The sequence below is a fragment of the Triturus cristatus genome, chromosome 11, assembly GCF_964204655.1.
Source record: "Triturus cristatus chromosome 11, aTriCri1.1, whole genome shotgun sequence".
Taxonomy (NCBI): Eukaryota; Metazoa; Chordata; class Amphibia; order Caudata; family Salamandridae; genus Triturus; species Triturus cristatus.
The window spans coordinates 195,998,379-196,020,099 of NC_140594.1; the positions used below are offsets into that span (position 1 = coordinate 195,998,379).

General features: G+C 43.2%; 1 protein-coding gene across 4 annotated transcripts in view; it reads left to right on the plus strand.

Annotated features, from left to right (window-relative positions):
• Positions 1-21,721, plus strand: part of WSCD2 (WSC domain sialate O sulfotransferase 2) — a 1,045,855-nt gene that overhangs the window by 659,681 nt on the left and 364,453 nt on the right. For all 4 annotated transcript variants that reach the window (XM_085633353.1, XM_085633355.1, XM_085633356.1 and 1 more), the window contains one exon: positions 7,508-7,692. In XM_085633353.1, the coding sequence (XP_085489479.1) occupies positions 7,508-7,692 (185 nt within the window). The remainder of the gene's footprint in view (positions 1-7,507; positions 7,693-21,721) is intronic.

The window sequence follows — 21,721 nt, forward strand, 5'->3', positions numbered from 1 at the left end:
ATTTCAGCTCCATGTATCACAGCTGTAATGGCCTTTGCCCTATACACATGTAGTAATAAACTCAATGACTGCCCCCTATTCTTTGTTCACATCTAATAACTGCGGCTGATGCCTGCTTTAAAATTAAAGCGCTTTTTCCCTTTGCTGCTTCCAAGACAATTTAGTGTCATACCGAATTCCTAGATAATCAAAATATTTTATAGTTTACTTGTTCTAAAATATCACCAAACTGGATTTGTTCATTTTTCAAATATATTTTCTTCATAGGATACGCAGTCTCATAGCCTCACAGGCTGCAATGGCAATATTTGCAGGGATTGGCAGCCCTCTGAGGTTGGGTGTCAGCGCCCAATCCCTGCAAACAATCCCCGCTGCACAGAACAGGTTGCTTACATAGAAGATGGATGTAATATTGCATCAAAAAACTGATTCTCACTGACCACTATAACATCATAAAGTACCTTTAAATACTTTGAACTAGCATTAATAAAATCCAGTTACAATGCAGTTTTGGTTACGAAATAAAAACTAAAAATCTATGAAACCATGCTCACTTTAACAGTTCTCCAGTTCTGTTATTACGTTTAAAACACAGTTTGCTATAAAAATAGTTTTTCTTGTTTGGTTATAACTTTGTTGTCATTTGAAGAACATGCTCAAATCTTTCCAATCAAACACCATAAGTGACTAACGTTTTACCTTGAAGGATCTATGAATTAACAATCCAGGAAACTCTAACATCGACCCTTCAAGTCCGCCCGATTTGTGTTTTTTAATGCATAAATCACAAAAACAACAGAACTAATTTAACCCCAAACGATCGAAGGGCTAACATCTGAGTAAGATTCTAGTTACATGCTAAGGCTGGTGTAATTTCATTCATCTGTGTTTGCTGTAGTGGTGAGCACATTTTCCTATGGGCAATTTAGCTGATAACACAAATGTTTTGACCCACGATTAAAATGTTCTCCACCTGTATGAATGTGATTGAAAAGTGACACTAATGCTTTCTGAGAGGAACCTTTAATGCGTTTGTCAAATGGCTTCAAAGCAAAATTCTCCTTTTTAATGACAAATTAGCGCCACACATGCCCCACAGCTATAGACAGAGTGAAATAAATGACTGAAATTCACAAGTTATAGTTAGGACTACTTTTTTCCTAAGAAAACAGCCACTGAAACATAACTTTCAAACTAAAATGCAGTGCTCATGAGCTCACCCTTTATGTGACAGCTGAAACTACAAATGTAAATAATCTTACAGATTAAATTACATATCAGTAGGGTTAAAGGGCCAGATGTAAGACCAAGCATTTTGTGAGTCGCAAATTGCGTCGCAATTGCGACTCGCAAAATGCTATGTGCAACAGTGTCAGAGGCACTGTTAGCGACACCCAACGGGGTCGCAAAATGTGAGGCTCATGAATATTAATGAGCCACTCTCAATTTGCGAACCCATTGGGAATGGCAGGCCCTCCTAGGTTTGGTGGCCTGCTGGGCTCAGCAGACCACCATGTCTGGTACTGCTTTTAAATAAAGCAGTGTTTTTTTTTTTTTAATGCAGCCCATTTTCCTTAAAAAAAGAAATGAAACGTTTTCGTTTCATTTTTTAAGGGCAGGTAGGGGTCCCTGGGACCACTGTCTGCCCTTAGAAAATATGTTCTGAGCCAGTCACAAAGGGGAAGGGGTCCCCTGGGTACCCCTTCCCATTTGCGACTCCATTACCACCCTCTTGAAAATCGGTCGCAAATTATTGGTGCATGGCTTTGCAGTCGCTATTTGTAAGGGAATGCCCCTTCCTAATAGTGCGTCGCAAAACCTATTTAGCGAGTCGTAAATAAATTGCAACTCGCTAAATAGGCTTTGTACATGGCCCATGAGGTTCTTGAAAGCGCAAACGGGTAACAAACCCGTTTGCGCATGCAAAAATGGGTTGTACATCTGGCCCTAAGTGAGGTGGGTCCTGCTGTTCTCAGGCACAGCAGTAATTAAAGAATTTACTTTGAAATAGGTTGTTAGCGGGCCCTCTATTCATGCCTGTAGGTTCACAAGCAAAAATGCTGATGAATTTCTAAAAAATGACTGCACAATCCCTTAAGGTTTTCCACCTCAGCGATGAAGCGCCTGTTTGCATGTTTTACTTCATCTTGCATCTAAGTGCATTTGCTTTCTCCAGCTGTGTTTCCATAGTTTTTTCATGCAACATATTACTCTTATATATACCATACTGTGAACTGTGTCGCCCATATGTTTCTCTTTGATTTCAGTGTGTGAATGAATGTTCATGATAGAACATTATTGAGAGCTCAAGAGTTGAGACTGGAGCCATTGCAAGTTTTTCATTCTGTCCGTTATTGGGTTATTAAGGTGATCAAACTACATTATCATCCAGTCCTTGGCCTCTCTGCAGAGCACACAGAGTGATAGTCACATAAGCACCAATTGTTATTTACAATTGTTTAGTGAAAGTGTGTGAAGGAGAAACACACATGTTTGAAATATTGTTAGCACCAAAGGAAATAAATCTGGTGAGAGCAGACAATGTGTGTATGTGTGAGAGATAAAAAAGAAGGCATGGCGCGGGGAGGTAAGAAACACAGTGCAAAGACTGGAGAGGAAGGAGATGATGTGTGAGGTTCGGCGGCCGAGGGCATTTAGAAAGATATAGCAATGAAAGGGTGGAAGCATCTAACAGAGTGAAACATCTCAGAGAAAAGTATTGTGAGGGGTAGGATGGATGTGATTGAGACATGCCAAAGACAGGTGTGTAAAGCCAATACATTAAATAAGTAAGATATGATTCACAATAAAAATCCAACTACAATTTATAAAAATAGATTATGATTATATTCTTATGATTACATAGACTGCAAACAGACAAAATCCCAATGTAGAGAAGCAGAGATATTATTTTTTAAGAATAAACACTTTCTAGTGGTTAACAACATATAGCGCCACTTTGGAACATCTGGTTGTGCTTCACTGGGATAAAGTCAAAGTTTGAGGCTGACCGTGATGGAGCCTTGGGCAGATACAATAAGCGGAAGGCCTCAGTCAAAATGTTACCTATGGACTTAGAAACATTTCTGGAGGAGTTTTCTCTCGACGTCGAGTTATCCCCTCCAGCAGGCCAATTTCAATGTGATGTCATTGAATTGCTTCTCCATGAGGCCCTGGTAAAATCCTGGAAGGTTGAAACTCTGGAGCTTTCAGCAGGACGAACCTGAAATCCAGGCTAGGTCGGGGTTGAAGGTAGCAAGCTTGACTCTCGATGTCAAGTCGGTCATCTTATGGAGCTTTTTCCAAAAGTTGTTCCATACTTCCCCAAACTTCTGGAACATCTTCCTGAAGTTCCTCTTGAGGGTTCAAAGAGTCCAAAACACAAATCCCAGGGTCTGGAATGTCTAGATGGTTCTTGGAATGTCTGGACTACAATTCTTACAATGCACCTGGTCAAATATTTAAAAGTCCATTTGATGAACTCCAGGGTGGGGACTCTTGGGGGAGATGATGCAGGTGGGCTCTGTTAATCTGTGGCTTGCAGGGAGTCCACTCCTTAATTCTTCTTGAAACAAGGCACAATCTTTAGGGCTGTAGTAACAACTTGTGCAGCAGGTGCAGTTCTTCAGAGTGCAGTCCTTTGGGTGCAGATCCAGATTCCAGCAGGGCATTCCTTCTACTCCTTGTAGTTTCAGGCACAAGATCTGAGGAGCAATGCCGTTTTCCATATTTATATAGTGTTCCTGGGCATCAAGCAGAGGGACACCCCTAACCAATGGGGTGCAGGGTGCCACCCAAGTGTATGACCATTTTTGTTCAAAGTGTGGCATATTCTTGCCCCAGAAAACACTATTCTCTCAAATTTAAAAAAGGGGAGAACGTCTCTCCAGAGGAGCTGGACCAGGCTAACCCGACCTACTGGTGTGGCTAATTTTCCTAAACACTCCCTTTCGAACCCTCTCCCTAATCTAATTACAGGGGCTCCTGTGTGGTTGGAATGTCAGGATGTGGGGGTCAACCTGTTCTGTCCTAAAGTGTCATTCTCCCTTTAAAGGCCAGTGTGGCCACCCCTCACTCTCTTGCTCTGCTGCTTGTACCTCTCTGCCCACAGGAAACCAATTGTCTATCTAGCGGGGCTTTTCACATCTGATTAGAGCAGCCTGGCGAGTGTGCAAAGAGGCTGGCCAATCAGGAGAGAGCAACTGAAAGGCTGGATTTTCTTTCATAGTTATTATAAATCAAACAAAGGCAAGATGTTGGATTTATCTTAACTATCAATTTGATACATTGAAGTATAATTTTACATGGCTCCTATCAATATTTATAGTTCAATAAGATGTGTCAATGTTAGCTCATGTAGCAATTCACTACAATAGGGAAAACGGAACTGGCAGTTTTTCCCTCACCAGGGCTTATAAAACATCTTTTGTAAGGCCTCTGTATAGTTACGAGGCACCCTACCCCTGGGGCACCTAGAGGAGACCTTAGGGGTTATTTATATGTAAAAAATAAGGTAGATTAATACTTTGGAAGTACCTTTAAATCCAAACTCGAATTTGCATATAATTTCAATTTAAAAGAAGCCTGCAAGGCAGGGCTGGCTTTTAAAAATGACTGCAGGCAGCACATTAAAGCACACTCCAGTGCATGAAATCTACTGGCCCTCTAAACCTTCCTGCTCAACTATATACTATGGACTTACAGGTAGTTTGAATCCCCCTTGCCTTATTATATACTAGGGACTTACAGTGGTCTGGCATTGCCAATTGTAACTATACAAAATTACCATGTACTTTTTACACAGCCCTGGATCTGATTATAAGAGCCCAAGGCACAGTCAGAGTCAGACAATCAACACCTAGTGGTCAAAATGGGAAAAAAAAGTGAGGGACTCTGCAAACAGATCCCGATTTCTAACAATGTGATTCCAGACCCTTTTCTTTTTTTTCTGTAGAAAATTCAGTCTACATTAGTGGTAGCAGTTGTCATTTACATTTAAACACCTAGGATCATTGCAAAATAGCAAAGGGCTAAAAACCTTTTGTCTGAGGCCAAGTCAAGATTCAGAAAGTAAACATTATTAAGGTTCTAAAGGTGTCTGATGTTTTTTCTATAATAGTGATGCATTTAATGACGTAAAGAAGCAGTGGTAATGCTCACTTAGACTAATGCATACTTTATGATGCGTGTGCATGTTAGGAGGGCTTGAGCTTGCCACTTGGTGCCTGGAAATATAGCTTTTCATCGGAAGCACCAACATCTGGACAAACTTAAAAAGCAACATCAAAATAACAAGGAAGGCGTGTGCTCTAATTGTTTTACCTCCCCTGTCTCCCCACTCTGTACAAATGACATGGACTGCACACACTTTGCAGGTAGACAGATAATGCATATGAGCATCATTGTATCTCACAAAAAGGTGCTGGTCGTGGACATCTATTTGCTCAGTTGTTTTTCATCTGAATTGCTCAATTAGATGCACGGGAATATTAACCCCCTGCACGACTTACAGGCCCTTCCATCGATTGTATCAGCTCGCCCTGACTCCTGGGTGTTTGTCAGGCACAGTGGTGGCCTCTGCCCTCTTCCAGCAAAGGGGAGTGAAAAGTTTCTGTGACAATTCCAGCCTATTTATCGAGGAGCAGACCACAGTCAGACATCGCCCCTTCTGCACTCACACTCTTTAGAGAAGCTACCCACATTTAAAGACCCAAACCAGCCCTCTTTGTGACTCAGGGGAACGAGGAATGTATTGTACTGTATTGTATAAAAAATGTATATAGCGCAGAAGAACTGTAACCCTACGGGTATCCAGGCGCTCTGACCAGACGAGATGTTTTATCGCACGAAGAGGCAAAGTCAGGGACATCATGCTGCTGGGAAAAGCCAGGTCTTAAGGCTCCTTCTGAATTCCACCAGTGACTGCGTCTGTCTGAGTTCGGGTGGGAGCGCGTTCCAGCTTTGGGCTCCGACCACCCAAAAGGCCCTCCCCCCCAGTCTAGCCCGTTTGAAGCTGTGCTGTACCAGCAGATTGGCCTTGGATGACCGCAGCTGCCTTACGGGGGAGTACCAGGCGAATCTTTCCTGGAGTGGGATCGGGCCTATTCCATGAATTGCCTTATGAACCAGGCACAGAGACTTGAAAAGGACCCTCTCTCTAACGGGTAGCCAGTGTAGTTCTCTTAGTGCCTGGGTGGAGGATGAATCAAACTTGCGACCGAGTGCCAACTTGGCAGCAGCTGACTGAACTCTCTGTAGCCCCTGCAAAGTGTATTGGGGGGCTCCGAGGTACAGAGAGTTACAGTAATCCAGTCTGCTGAGGATGATGCTTCTGACGACCGTGTTGCGGGAGCCTGCAGGCAGCAGCGGAAGAATTCGGCGTAGAAGTCGCAGCAGACCAAAACAGGTGCTGGAAGTTTTACTAGCCTGTGAAACCAGCTGGAGGTTGTTATCGAATAAAACCCCCAGATTCCGTACCGTGCTAGCTGGCGTCAGTGGGGCTGTGTCCGGAGCGAGTCTGAGATCCACTGGTAGATGTTGGATCTGTTTTGTTGGTGCGTAGAGCAGCAGTTCAGTTTTGTCTCCGTTGAACTGCAGGCAGTTTCTCCGCAGCCAGTCCGTAGTCTGCCTCATGCAGCTTTGGAACTGCTCCAGGGGAACTGCCTGTTTTCCTTCCAGAGAGAAGGCCAGTTGAGTATCATCCGCATAGTTGATCAGCTCCACCCCGAATGCTTTAATGATGGAAAATAGCGGCTGCAGGTATATATTAAACAGGATGGGGCTGATGCTGGAACCCTGTGGAACTCCAAAGTCCACGGGTGTGTTCTCCGAGACGAAAGGACCCATAGTCACCATTTGGTGCCTTCCCGCAAAGTAGGAACGAAGCCACTGTAGTGCCTGGCCCTCCACCCCAGCCTCCGTCAACCATCCCAGCAGAGTTTTATGGCTCACGGTATCGAATGCGGCTGACAGATCTAGGAGCACCAAAACAGCGGTGCCCCCTGTGTCAGCCCGCATCCGCAACGAGTCCATCATGGCGACTAATGCAGACTCGGTTCCGTGGCATGGGCGGAAGCCGAACTGGTCCTTGTCCAGCAGACGGTTGGCCTCAAGATAACTAAGATAACTCGAGAGGGATTTGCTCACCGCCTTCTCTAAGATTTTAATAGGGAACGGAAGGAGAGAGATGTGATGTGATGGATGTTGCACAGGATGGGTCTGTGCATCTTTTCTCTTGTGTATTTATGATCACGACTATGAAATGTACATCTCGGAGATATTAGAGCTACCTAATCATATTTCTGGGTACACTTTTCAAAATACATTTTAAAAATGATAGACACATGACAGAAAATCTTTCCGCACTAAACAAGTGTCTTAATTATGCAATTATAGCGCTTTCATTACGCTCCGAGAGTTTTTATAATCATACTTAGTACCTTGTCGGCTACTGCGCGCGGAAGAAACCCATGCTCTCCTAATCAGAGCCTCTTGTGTCTCTCCACAGGGGGTACGTGTACGCAGGGCTGGAATTCGGAGCAGAGTGCTACTGCGGCCACAAGATCCAAGCCCTCAATGCCAGCGAATCCGAGTGTAACATGGAGTGCAAAGGAGAGAAGGGCAACCTCTGTGGAGGGGTGGATCGGCTCTCAATCTACCGGCTGCATCTAAGTCAAGAATCCGCAAGGAGGTGTAAGTACCGCAGCCTTATGAGAGTACAATACGAGAGAAAACTGCAATATACAGCAGATTCAATGACTCAGGGTGTGATGGCAAATTAACTCTTGAAATGTGTGATTTATAGAAGCCATGGCGTTTACAGGAATGAAAGTCAAAACTGACTACTAGGCAATACAAACAACTGCTTCTGTGTGTCTAGGTATACTTACCAAATAGCATATCTACCTTACTCAACTCATATTTCTGTTTATCTGCATTGCATGTGAATAAATATATGCCAGCTATCTTACTACTGGCTTCATCATGTTTCTATCAATTTCTAAACTTTCACCCTCCCTAAAGTCAGAGAACATTAAAGCTGTAACATAAGGTCATGGTGGGTTTAGGAGGGCGAGTGGGGGGAAGATGGGGGCAAGGTGTCTTGATTAGTGGTAGGTACAGGCCTCTATTGCCAGGATTGGGAACTGCAGAGTCTATTACACAGATTAGGGGTCTCCAGCCTTTTCTATAATGAAAGCTACTTTTGATGAAAGAAAATAGTCCAGCGCCAATAATTTGCAATACTGAGTGACAAAATAGTGTATTGCCAAAATATACACAGCTTATTAACAACAAAAGAACATATACACATGTTATAAACACTTTATCAATATAAACTACCTGTAAATGACCAATGAAACCCACAGTGGAGAGTGCCCACGGGCACAAAGGAAATGCCAACCACTATAAATCTCCTGAACTTGGTTGAACTATCATTCAAAGAGCAGCTTTAAATATGTTTTGGATTCTTGATCTTCTTGTTTTCGGACATCAGCAGATCATTTGCAGAGACTTTTCTATCAAATAACCACTTTCCATATTGGGTTAACACACTCAAAGACAATCATGTCTTTTTCAGAAAATCTCATTTTTTGACTAGAAATCTGTTTTTGTACATGACCCCCCTAAATGTCAGCCTTTGATTTCCATAGTACAAATACATTAAATTAATAGATTTCGTTCCACCAGCCATTGTATTAATATCAAATGCCAGAGATGCATAGCATAATGCCACAATCACCTGCATTATACCAAAAATGCCCACAACTATGTCCCCACATCATATGAATCATGGATATTATTATTCCAAGAAAAGCCATGAGCGTGTGATGCATGGTCACAATTATGCACGTATACTCAAAATATGACAAGGACAGCTGCATTGCGCCATGAATTCAGGTTCAACCATTGTACAGAAACAGCACTCATCTCTGCTACAGATGCCATCAGCATGATCCTTGCCAGATGAGACACAGCAGCCCTCATTCTCCTGGGCCTCTCTGCAGCCTTTTGACACAAGCTCACACCCCATCCTCTCCATGTGCATGATTGGCATCCAAGGACCCGCTATCCGCTGGATCTGCTCTTACACAACGGATAGAACACAGGCTGTAAGCCTCGCAACTTATTCCATGGAAGCCTGCAAACTCATCTGTAAAGGGCCTCATGGTTCATCGCTCAGCCTAACCCTATTCAACGCATACATTATCCCTTTGGCCAAACTCATTAACGCACATGACAGCAGCAGCCTCTCCTACGCAGACAACATGCAACTTATACTCTCACTCTTGGACAAAATTCCCAACACAAGAAACAACTTCACCAGCTGCTTGTCCAAAGGGGCTAACTAGATTAAAGCCAATTTACTCAAGTTCAGCACCGACAAGACATAATGAGTAATCTTCAGCAAGAACAGCGCACCATGGAACTCAAGCTGGTGATCGGTATAGCTCGGACCAACATACACACCCAGAACCTACACCAGAAACCGCACAAGTCAACGCTGTAATTGCATCCTCCTTACACACCCTGAAGATGGAAAATCTTCAAATGTCTCCCAAGCAATCTATTATTATTATTTTTTAATATAGCGTGTATGTCAAGCACAACAGATATACCCTAGGGGATGTCACCGCGGAAAGTAGTTGCCCAACCTATCCAATGAGTGATCTCACTGAGCAAAAAATATCATACAGTGCACTGACCCGGAAAGAGACCGCTTTTTAATTCTTTTCTAAACCTAGTATGATTATCAGTGAATTGAATATCCACAGGTAGAGAATTCCAATGAGCAGCGGTGAGGTAAGAGAAAGATTGGCCCCCTCATCTGACTTTCCTTATATGTTTGGTTTTAGCTAGGGCCAAGTCTGTGATCTCAGATTGTTAGTTGGTAGATTTCCACTTGAGCTTGAAGGATCTCCGGACACATATTGTGCAAAGCTTTATGAGCATAGCATAAGTTTGAAATTAGCTCTCTTACACATAGAGAGCCAATGTAAAGAGGCTACAAAAGCTGATGTTGAGCTAAATCTCTCCATGTCACAAATTAGATTGGCTGCAGCGTTTTGGATTATCTGCAATCTTGTGAAAAGACAATCAACAGTGCCTACAAATAATGCATTGCCATAATCCAGTCTACTTGTTAAAAAAGGCCTGGACTATGGTTTTTGGCCAAGCTGTTGGGATCCTTTTGAACAGTCTTCTCAAAAGCTTAAGAATGCCAAAGCATTTGCCACACATAGCCCTGACATATTATTGCATGGAGAGTTGGTCATTGATAATGACCCACACGTTTTTTACAGATTTCTTAAGCGTGGGCATCTCCCCTAATGACTCAGACCACCAAGAGGGATTCCAAATCAGATGTGCACCACCTAATAGCAGGATCTCTGTTATATTTGCATTAAGTTTTAGGCAATGCTTAGTTATCCATCCCTCTACATCGGTGAGGCATCCCTGTAGATTGCTTGGGGTCTCATTGTGATCCTCCCCAGTGATATCATCTGCTGGGCGTCATCTGCATAGGAAGTGACCTCAAAGTCCCATTTCCTGATGATTTTTGTCAGTGGAGCTACATAAACATTAAAAAGAGTGGGGCTCAATGAGGACCCTTGGGAAACTCCACAATTAGATTTAGAGGAGCAAGATCTACACGCACCCAACTGCACTATCTGTGTTCTGTTCAATAAAAAGGAGCTCAGCCACCTAAGGGGATAAGAATGTAAACCAATCTCATGAAGCTTGCTAATCAGCAAGCTGTGAGACTCGTTGTCAAAAGCTGCAGACAGGTCAAGTAGGATCAGGGCCGCAGCCCCACCCTGATCAACTACTGACCTGATATCATCTAACACAGCTAGCTGCGTGGACTTGATTATGTTATTCGCTCGGGCACCCGTCTGAAAGGGATCCGGCAACTTGTTGGTCTCTAACATATTAGTCAGTTGTTTATTCACCAATTTCTGTAGAATTTAAGACATGTAGCGAAGAAGAGATATGGGTTGATAATTAGATAGAATCGACACATCAATGCAAAATTCTTTTGCCAAGGGTAGTAGTACAGCTTCCTTCCAAATCTCTGGATAGCAACACTAGAAAAACTATCACTCCTGCCCTAGTCACCAGCAAGTTAGACTATGGGAACACATTCTACACCGGGGTCACTAAGCAACTCACGAGTGACTTCAAACCATCCAGTCCTTGGTACCCAGACTTATCATCAACCTCCAATGCAGAACTCACATCACACCACACCTCAGGAAACACCTGCTTTATAATTATCAACATCTTCCAATTTTCAAATGGTTTTTTTCCGCAGCACCCCAGGCATATTACAAGCCACTCCGCGACCATTTACTCAGTGTTTCTGTTTGTCAGGTACAGTTATCAATGAACCACGACTTATATTCACATATTCCTAGGAAAGACCACAATTGGTCTTTGTCTATGGGGGTAGGACTACTTCTAATGGCATCTTCTGGATCGACTTTTGGTTTGATACCACCTTCTAATACATGATGACCAAAATAGTCCATTCCTGCTAATAGGAATTGCCATTTTTCTCTTTTAGCAGTGATAACATGAACCTCTAAGGTGTTCAACACTTCCATATGAACCTGCTCTAAGTCAGTAAATATGAGTGTTTTCTTGCTATGGCAAAACATTTTCCAACCCACCTAAAATCTTGAACATCAACTTTTGAAAAACCAACGTAGCTGAGGCTAGGCCAAACGGCATGCAAAGAAATCTGTAAGCCTCAAAGGGAGTATTGAAAGCAGTCAGAGAGAGTCTTCACTAAGTTCAACCCGGTGATAGGCCACTCTTAAGTCCAAGGCCGAGAAACCTTTGCTCTGCCCACCCTAGTTTGACCAGCATTTGCTGGATTTTAGGGTGGGGAGAACAGTCCACTAGGATGTTTTGATTCGAAATCTAAGGTCTACACTTAGCTTTAAATCTCCTAACATCAATTAAAAACCACAATAGGAAAATCCATTGAGATCAGTCAATGTGCTCAGTAACATTTTCATCAGACAACTTATCTAAATGCTTTTCCAGTTGACGTTTGATGCACAACAGAACGTTCTGCACTTTGTGAACTACCGTAACAGCAGCAGCTTTCAAAACAATTTTTTGCTCATATCCCTTCACCATGCCAAGCTTATCCTCAAACTGAATCTTTTGTGTCAAGCAACTGTTCCAGTGGAGTAGCTTGGAGAGATGGAGCATCCGCAAGCAAAATTGATCAAGTATATTGCACCCTTTCTTGGCAAAATGAACGTTGGTGTGAATCATCCTATCTTTATATATGACCATTTCCATGAAATAACTCAACATAGTGTGAATGTCAGTAGGACATTATTCCACTTGACTCTGTTCCTTCAGATACAGCTTACCAGTCACTATGGTGATAGGTGAACCTGAGTCTATTGTGACTTGAACTTCTACATCACCAATTCCTATGCTGCAAATTGGATTGTTACTCTTGTCTAGGTGAACTGAGTCTACCATTTTGAATTAAAAAAAAACACTCTGCTTCCTTCCTCACATTTTCTAACCCTTTGAGCATTTTGAAGGCACTGGCAAAATACCAGACTTCTCTGCATTTTAAACAGGTTTGCCTAATGAAGTACAGTCAATGGATTTAGCCCAGTGCGTCTTAGACCAGCATCTGAAACACAGTCCAGTGGGATTTTCCCATCTTTACAAAGTCTTTTGTTCTCAGCAATTGGTGTAGCATTATAAGTTATGCAAATGCATTCATATTATCAATCTCAGATGGCTGCTGAACTTTCTCAGTTGTTTAGAGGCCTTCATAGGATCTCTCCATCACTCTGGGGTTCCTGCAACACGGTAATCTTTCTTGTGTTCACCATCAAAATAGTTGACCACTATTTGATCCCAAAACTAATTGTCTAATGTACCATAAAATTCACACATGGAGGCAGGAATCTTAAGTTCCACGTGAAATCTTTCAATTGTTTCATATTGAAGCTGATGACAAGTAAAAACGCTGTGCCTCTCCACTATAATGCTGGTGTCATCTTTGAAATTATTTTATAGTATGTTAACAGCTTCTGTATAAACACCCCATTCTACTGAAGCTGGAGGAGTCAATTGTGGATTGTGATCAAAATAATCTTTGAATAATATTTGTAAGCTTTGGTAACCCTTTAGTACCTATTGTGAGAGGATATAGAGTGACCATTTAGGAGCCACACACAGAGTCTAGAGTGCCTCCACTTGTTGTCCTGAAGCAGACCTGAATTGCTGATATAATGTCGCACAGAAGATAAGGATTGGAAAGTTGGTATAAATACAATGTCACAGCAAACAAATGATGGACGGAATGCTGACAACACAATCATTCTACCCCAGTCAAAATATCTGGGTTAAATCCATTGTTCTTTTGCTCACTATGCCACCCCAGTTTGGACCCAGCCATATGCAAATCACTCTTGACCCTGTGCTCCATGGGAACAGTCCAGACTGAACTGCCAGGCCAGGTCCTCCCTGAACTGGAAACAAGCATCCTAGGACCGGTTTTAGGGTATGTCACCCTTCTTCAGTCAGGATAGCTTGAATCCAGTGGCACAGTGAGCAAGGGACCCACGTCTGGGCATACCCATCCCACTTAAAGCGAAAAGTGTTACAGCAAACAAATGATGGACGAAATGCTGACAATGCAAACATTCTCCCCCAGTCAAAAGATCTGGGTTAAATCCATCGTTCTTTTGCTCACTACGCCACCCCAGTTTGGACCCAGCCATATGCAAATCAGTCTTGACCCTGTGCCCCATGGGAACAGTCCACACCGAACTTCCAGGCCAGGTCCTCCCTGGACCGAAAACAAGAATCCTCTGACTGGTTTCAGGGTATGTCACCCATCTTCAGCCAGGCTAGCTTGAATCCAGTGGTACAGTTAGCAAGGGACCCACGTCTGGGCATACCCATCCCATTTAGGGCGAAAAGTGTTACAGACGTGGGTCCTGGTCTCACTGTGCCACTGGAATCAAGCTATCCTGGCTGAAGAGGGGTGAAACCCCGAAACCGGTCCTAGGATGCTTGTTTTCGGTCCAGGGAGGACCTGGCTTGGCAGTTCAGGCTGGACTGTTCCCATGAGGCACAGGGTCAAGACTGATTTGCATATGGCCAGGTGTAAACTGTGGTGGCATGGTGAGCAAAAGAATGATGGATTTAACCCAGAGCGCTTGACTGGGGGCGAATGTTTTGATTTGTTCTGCATTACGTCCTCCAATTGTGTGCAAAGTATTGTCTGCCCATCTTCATGAGACACAATTACAAATTGTATAGCCAGGCTGAAACTATTGTGGACTAATTGATTGCGTTGTAAATACTCTTTTTTTCACATGCATTCAGCTATTACACTAGCACTTTCTTTAGTGCACACAAAGCACCTTGTTAGAATCTAGATTGCTTATAAAGTGAAGTAAACTATTATGTGACAATATACTTTCATCAGATAAGACATGGTTTAAGTCTGTGTGTATCCTTATGAATATTTCGTTTGTGGGGAGATTACGTCTCAAAACATTGAAGGTTGGACTAATTGCTATGAGTGAAAAACGTGTTTTTGTTCTGTAACAATCCCTGGTTCGGAGGAACACAAGGTAACCCCATTGATGGTTGTTTGGCATTTGGTGACTGGCAGAGAAGTTCTAGATCTTTCGTTCTGTTGCAACTACAGCCAGCAATGTAGATCTTCAGCTTGCATATAAACGAGCTACTTCAAATATTTGTAAAATGGTGTTAGAGGAAAATATACCTTTTGATTAGTATACATTTTAATCCCTGTAAAACTGAGTGACATGCCCTTATTGTAACACCCATCCAACTATTACCACATCAGAAAGTGGTGCATGCTTCCACCTGGCTATATAACAAGACTCATTTACCCATTGGTGAGGTATTTATCCTGGGTCTAAGAGTAGTTAGTGGTTCTTGATTCAGGACTGTGGTGGGTACTGCAGTGTACAGCTGGGCTCATGGTCCTCTGGTCTTCTGCATTCCAACAGGAGAACTAACTTAATTAGCTTCAAAGCTAATAAGGGCAGGTTTGAAACTCAAACTCAATGTGTAGTCAGAGAAATATTTCTTCAAAAAAATAGATATTTTTTTCATACAGGAACTATAGCACAATTACAATGGGGAACAAACAAAGGCACCATAACCATAATACCATGCGAGTGCATAGCACACTGTTATGACAAGAGCTTGTTAGTTATTGCCAATTGGTAGAAAGCTGTCGGTGTAGGCAACTCACCATGGAGAATGCTTTTATATTGACTAAACCTTTCACACTCAATGTTACAAATGTAGGAAGTGTGATAGCATGTATTAGACTTTGGTCTTATTTTCTCAGTGACCCTAACTTCTTTAGAAGGCAGTAGATTTGTCTCAGGCTGCTGGGAACTTTCCATCATATTTTAACAATAGGACAGGAAAACCCAGTACTCAAAATTGAAGTGGGATTTGAAATCTACATAAATATTGTATACCTCGAGGACATTGATAATCCAACATAGAAGTGTCCTCAGTGAACACAATTTTCTGGATGGTTCCACTCAAAATATTTAGTTGCAAGATTTAAGGTACTGGCAGAACTATGCTTAGAAGATATTTGTCTATATGCAACCATGCCTGGGCATTACAAAGTTCAATACAACGGCTGAGAAAGCTAAGACTTGTGATTGCCAAAGGCATGACCTGTACCTCTGTGATTTCTAGGACTGTCCAACTCTGAGGTTTTGCAGCACGGTTGAAGGCTTCAGAGGAGCCATGTAATCAATGTCTGGCCAGTAGCGGCCCGTGGAAGGAGTTCTGTGGGGCAGTGAGGCAGGGCGGGGCTGGGGAGGGGCAGGGTTGGGGTAGTAAACACGGGAATACGGATGAACGGAGGTAAGTAAACAATTAAATAAATAAAACAAATTTTGTTGCGCACGCTGCATCGCAAAATGCAGCACGCGCAAAGAAATTTGTTTTATTTATTTAATTGTTAACTTACCTCCGTTCATCCATACTCTGGTGTTTACTAGACCCCAACCTGCCCCTCCCCCGCCCGCCCGCCTCACCGCCCCACGGAACTCCCTCCACGGGCCGCTACTGTGTCTGGCCCTCTGCATCTTGTCTTGCAGTTAGGTTTTGACAATTACAAAACAGACTTAGGGATGATTCAGAATCTAACAGTGTGGGTTCCAAGTGGCACTTTATACAGACCTAAAATTATCGGGTCTGCAAAAAATAAAAATATCCATCTCTAGAAACACAAGGCCTGGTTTTACCAGGCACAGGTTAGCACCTGAAAAAACAGCTGGTGCTAATATGAGGGCAAGGGATGATGGAAGAGTCATAGCCGTACCTGGTGGCCAACCCCGCAGCCAAAGCAGGGAACTGAAAACGCTCCTCAAATAGCCCTGGCATGCTCTGTCCCTGCAGTGATCTCCAGAACCCTCACCTCACCAATTCCCTCTACGACCCCACCAGCAGAAATACTTGGTTTCTGTCCAAAACAAGCTGATGCAGAGGATACCCAGGCCAGATCAGAGGCTCAGGGCAGAAAACAGCCCCACCCGCCCCTGCAACAAAATGGAAATAAAGTAATGCTCTCTCTCACCATCCCCCAGAGGCCTGACAAGCCTCCCTACCAATTTCATTACAAGACCGGAGGCTACCATTATGCATTATTTCTTTAATGCCACTCCACGCAGCACTTGAAAGAACTTCCCATCATCACACAAAACGTCTAGAATTGAGAATTCAGAACATATAATAAGTCTATGCACAGAACAATCTGCCGCTTTTAATTGCTATACTCCTTGCAGATAAGTACCTTCTAATTCCTTATTACCTTTTACAGTTCTCGTCTGTTTGCTTTTGTGTGCTGCTTCATTCTAATACGATGGTTTGCCACACTGTTTCCAATTTCTGGAAACACCTTTCCTTGCTGTTTATAGGTTAGAATTTGCTTCGTACTTTGATGGAAACTCAATATTAACTTAGACTAGATCAGCTATTACTATTAACTTAGGCTATATTCTGCCTAATTATGATGCTGTCAGGAAGCAAGAGATACCTTATTCTGAGCAGCTCGGCGCCCGCTCCGCTCCATGGACCCGGACTGCTGAGGCCTTCTCTGAGCGTTCTGGCTACTGCGGCCCCTACAGTGTGTGCACCGGCCGCACTGGCAGCCTGTCGGGTGTCCCGCTGGCCCCCTCTGGCTTCCCTGGGGCTCCCGCTGTAGGCTGTATCTGCCCGATGCATCCCTTGAGGCAGTGACGAATCGGGCAGGAATTAAAAGAAAGCGCTGGGCAACAGCTTTGCTGGCCCAAAGGGCAGTGTGCTACCATCTTTGTTTGGGCTTTGCCCTATTTGTTTTAAAAGAGTCTGGGATGCCGTTGGGAGACTCTGGAATGTGTCATGCTGACAGTTGACAATTACAGTGTATTCTTGATCAGCTGTTCCTGCAGAGCATGGTACCTTTATTACATCATCATTCCAGCGCATTGATCAAGCAATTGCCGACAGATCTTACCTTAAAGGACCTTGTGGTTTTAAATCCTTTGAATAGAGCTTTGCCCTACTTTGGTTATAACAGCTCCTACAGGGTTCATTCTATTCTTTTAAGACCCCTCCTCCTACCCTTATTATACTGACATGTCAGATCAGGAGAGAGAGAGAGCCTTAAGATTTCCCAGGGGAAGATCTCATTAAAAAGAGCTCATTAAAAAACAGATACACATAACATGAAATGCATACCTGCGTACTCGAAACAATTGATCAGGTTGTGGTTAACAAAAGATCTAAAGGCTCTGCTAATGACTATTGGTCTATTTTGAAGGGAGACACCAATTGCGGGGACAGAGGAGGTAAGAGAAGGAGGAAGTCTAAACACATTGAGAAAGTGTCCATACCCTTTAAGAGTATGGGCGGTCCCAACACCTCTAAAAAGATGGGAGGTCCAAGCACCTTAAAAAGAATAGGAGGTCTTAGCACCTCAAAGGGGAATGGTGTACTATGCAGCACAACATTTAGAAGTGTCAGATGCAGCACAACAGAATCAGGTGACCCTAACAGCACTAAAGAAACTGATTTGGGAGAAGAGGTATCCCAGAGTGATATGTTCTTAGACTAATATGTATTGGACTTTGATCAGGGGGATTTTGCTGGGAACAGTCACTCACGGAGGATGACGTCCCTTCCAACTCCAAGGATTTAGTCAAAGATCCTCTAAGAGAGGAGATGTTTTTGCCACACAATATTATGCACACCAGGAGTGTTGAGTGGTGGCCTCTTGACCATGTGGGTAAGTTTATCAAATGATGGATCAGGAATCCCCAGAGATGGAGGCCCACAATTTCCTACAGGCTGAATGCTCAAGGCCTGTTATCCATGATAATGTGTGCCTTTCCCTGAACCTGAATCCAGAGCTAATCACCTTCCTCTTTAAGATGGGTAGAGACCCAATAAAGGGGAGTGAGGTCCCTTGAATCATGCCAGGACTACCTCCTTGATGTGGTTGGGTTACTGGCAAGGATTATTGACATGGCTGAAGAGGCACAAGTCAACAAACCCACATTGGATATAGACCTCCTCAGAGGATAGAGCCAAAGGGCTACGGTTCTCCTTGGAAATGCAAACATTGGGCTGAATGCTGAGAGGCATAAGGTAATACTGATGAAGACACATTTCAAGCATGGGAATCTAGCAGAGAAAGAAGCCTCCATAAACCCTAAGGGCCTTCTCTTTGCCAAAGATATAATCAAGACCCTGGGCAAGTGCATCGCAACATTTACTGCTCTGGACAAGGCCCAGACTAATATGCGTCAAGTCTTACGCCTATTTGTTTTTGGACGGACCGGCAGAAGGGAACTTTCTGCTATCTGAGGCTCCCAGAGGTCACTCTTCTCAATCTACAGACAAAGAGGCTTTGGCAAAGGCTATCAAGCCAGAGCAACATTGACCTTTGCTCCCCATAGAGGACCTTTCCATCGAACAAGAGGGAATAGGTCACGAGGACAAAGTTCAACCGGTTACCAAGGTAAGTACAATAATTTCACCTTCTTCTTCCCTGGGAAGAGTGGGAGGCCACCTCAGATGTTTTACCCATGCCTGGGAAACATTTACACAGGATCCTTGGGTATTAGAAACTGTCCAAGGTTTCAGAATAGATTTCCTGAGAAACCCTTCCAAGTTGTCCCTCCTAGAGAGCTAAATCTGACCACAGATCAACAGAAAGAGGTAGAAGAGGTGGTATGTTGGGGAAGGTCGCCATAGTAGAAGTAGCTTTAGAATGCGGAGGTTTCGTAAGTACACTCTTTTTAGTCAAAAAGAAAGACAAAGAGTGGAGGCCTATGCAAACCTAAGAGATCTGAACAGATTCCTAGTCTACAGGCATTTCAAAATGAAAGGGATCCATCATTTAAGAGATATGTTGCTAAGGAAAGATTGGTTGGTGAAGTTGGACCGGAAAGATGACTACTTTACCATTCCAATGGCCAGGGAGTGTCAACCTTACCTTCAATTCACCTGGCGGGGTGGACTTTACCAATTCTGTTTGCTCCACTTTGGCCTCTCATCTGCACCATGTTGCTCTACCAACGTATTCAGAGCTGTAGCTTCCTATCTCATAGAGAAAGGAGTATGTACGATCATCTATTTGGACAATATCCTCATCATGTCCCAATGTCAAGCACACGTTTTGAAGGACTTGAAAATGGTCATATCCCCTCTGGAGAGTTTGAGCTTCATAGTAAACAGGGAGAAATCTATTTTTACCCTCTCCAGGTCTCTAGAGTTATTGGGCTTCACTATAGATATAGTGAATGTGGTTCTGTTTTCCACCCTAAAGAAGATTAATACAATTCAAAAATAAATAAGGTATGTTCTCAGAAAGAAATCTTTAACTCTGAGGGAACTAGCCAGTCTTTTAGGTCTCCTGTCTTCTTCCATTCAGGCAATTTTTCCGAATCCCTCACACTATTGTGCTTCGTAGAGGATAACAGCAAAGACCCTTCATGAAGGATTGTGGTATGGGGACAAGGTGTCTCTAGACAAGAAAGCCGAGTCAGAGTTGATTTGATGGTTGGAGAATTAGGACACATGGAATGGCAGGGCGATCTTTGGATGCTCTCCATATGTCATCGCCTCAAGACCCTCAAGGGTGATTTGCTGCACTCTATAAATGTTTGATTGATTCTGGAATCTGATGCAGGTTTAACCAGTTGGGGTGCAAGCTTGGGTGTACAGGATACTGGCGGATTGTGGCCACATGCAGAGAGGCTGCATCACATAAATTATTTGGAGTTGACAACAGGTCTGTATGCTCTCATTAGTTTCAAACATTGTTTGCAAGGCAGAGCAGTTTGTTAAGAATGGACAGTGTCTCTGTAATAGTATGTATAAATCACTTAGAAGGAACAAGATCCTTAGACTGTCTGAACTAACCAAGAAACTTAGGCTATTCTGCTTATAAACACAAAATCTGCTTGATGGCAAAATATTTGCCTGGGGAGTTAAGTGTGACTGAGGATTGGAATTCATTGTTTTTACGGGACTTCAGCGATTGGAAATTGAGCAAGGTTTGTTTCAGGAAACTGTCTCAGATCTGGGGCACACTTGAGTCAGGGCTCTTTGCAAGCTCTTTGTGACCTTTCAGTTGAATGCCAGACCCGGGTTCTCTTGTGGTGAATGCCTTCATTCTGACCTGGAGGGGGACCAACACTTACGTGTTTGCGCCTTTTGCGATGATTCAAAGGGTTCTTAAGAAATTGAGACAGGAAATATGTTCACTTATCCTAATAACTCCATTTGGGGTATCTCAGGCATGGTTCCCAATGACCTTGGAGCTAGCTTGCGACATTTCCTTTTTTCTTCCTGCCTTGGAGGGTCTGTTGAAAGACATAGATGGAGAAGAACTTCCTCTGGTTCAGACAGGGACTTTGAGCCTTCTTGTATGGAGAATATCAGGAGATCTAGAGAGATATCTGTCTTTTCGGGAAGAGCTGAGAAACTCCTTAAGGAATCCTGGGCTCCAGGATCCCATTACATGTGTAAAGGAATTTGGAAGACGTGTGTACACTGGTGCTTGGAAAGTGATTTGGATCTCGTGGAGGTCTGATAGTTGAAGTGGTTAATTTCCTGGGAGAGTAGTTTGATAGGGGCTTTAGTTATAGAACCATAAACTGCTATAGGTCAGCGATCTCGGCTGGGCACAATTTGGTCAATAACAGGAGCGTGGAAATTTGTTTTGGGTGTGTAGAGTGCTTAAGAGCATCAGGTTAAGGAGGCCCCATAGACCTAGGTATGACACCCTGTGGGATGTAAATTTAGTTCTTCATATGTTTTCCTCTTGTCCTGCTAATAGATATTTGGATCTGAAAACGCTCTCTATGAAATTGACTTCCTTACTCTGTCTAATATTTTGTTGATGAGTGTCGAATGTTAAAATTTTGGAGGTAAGTAATAGAGTGTCTGATGACTTTGGTGCAACTTTTGAGATTACTAGAAGAACTAAAACAATGTCTGATACCAGATTTTATCCCAAATTTGATTCATTTAGGAAACTATGAGTTGTGATTTGCATGAGGGAAGAAGATTCCAGAATGTGTGAGTTTCGCCCTGATGGTACTGATCAGCTTTTGCTTTGCTTTGTAAAACCCTTTAATGCGGTTACCACTAGAACTATTCAAGGTGGGTGAAATAGACCATA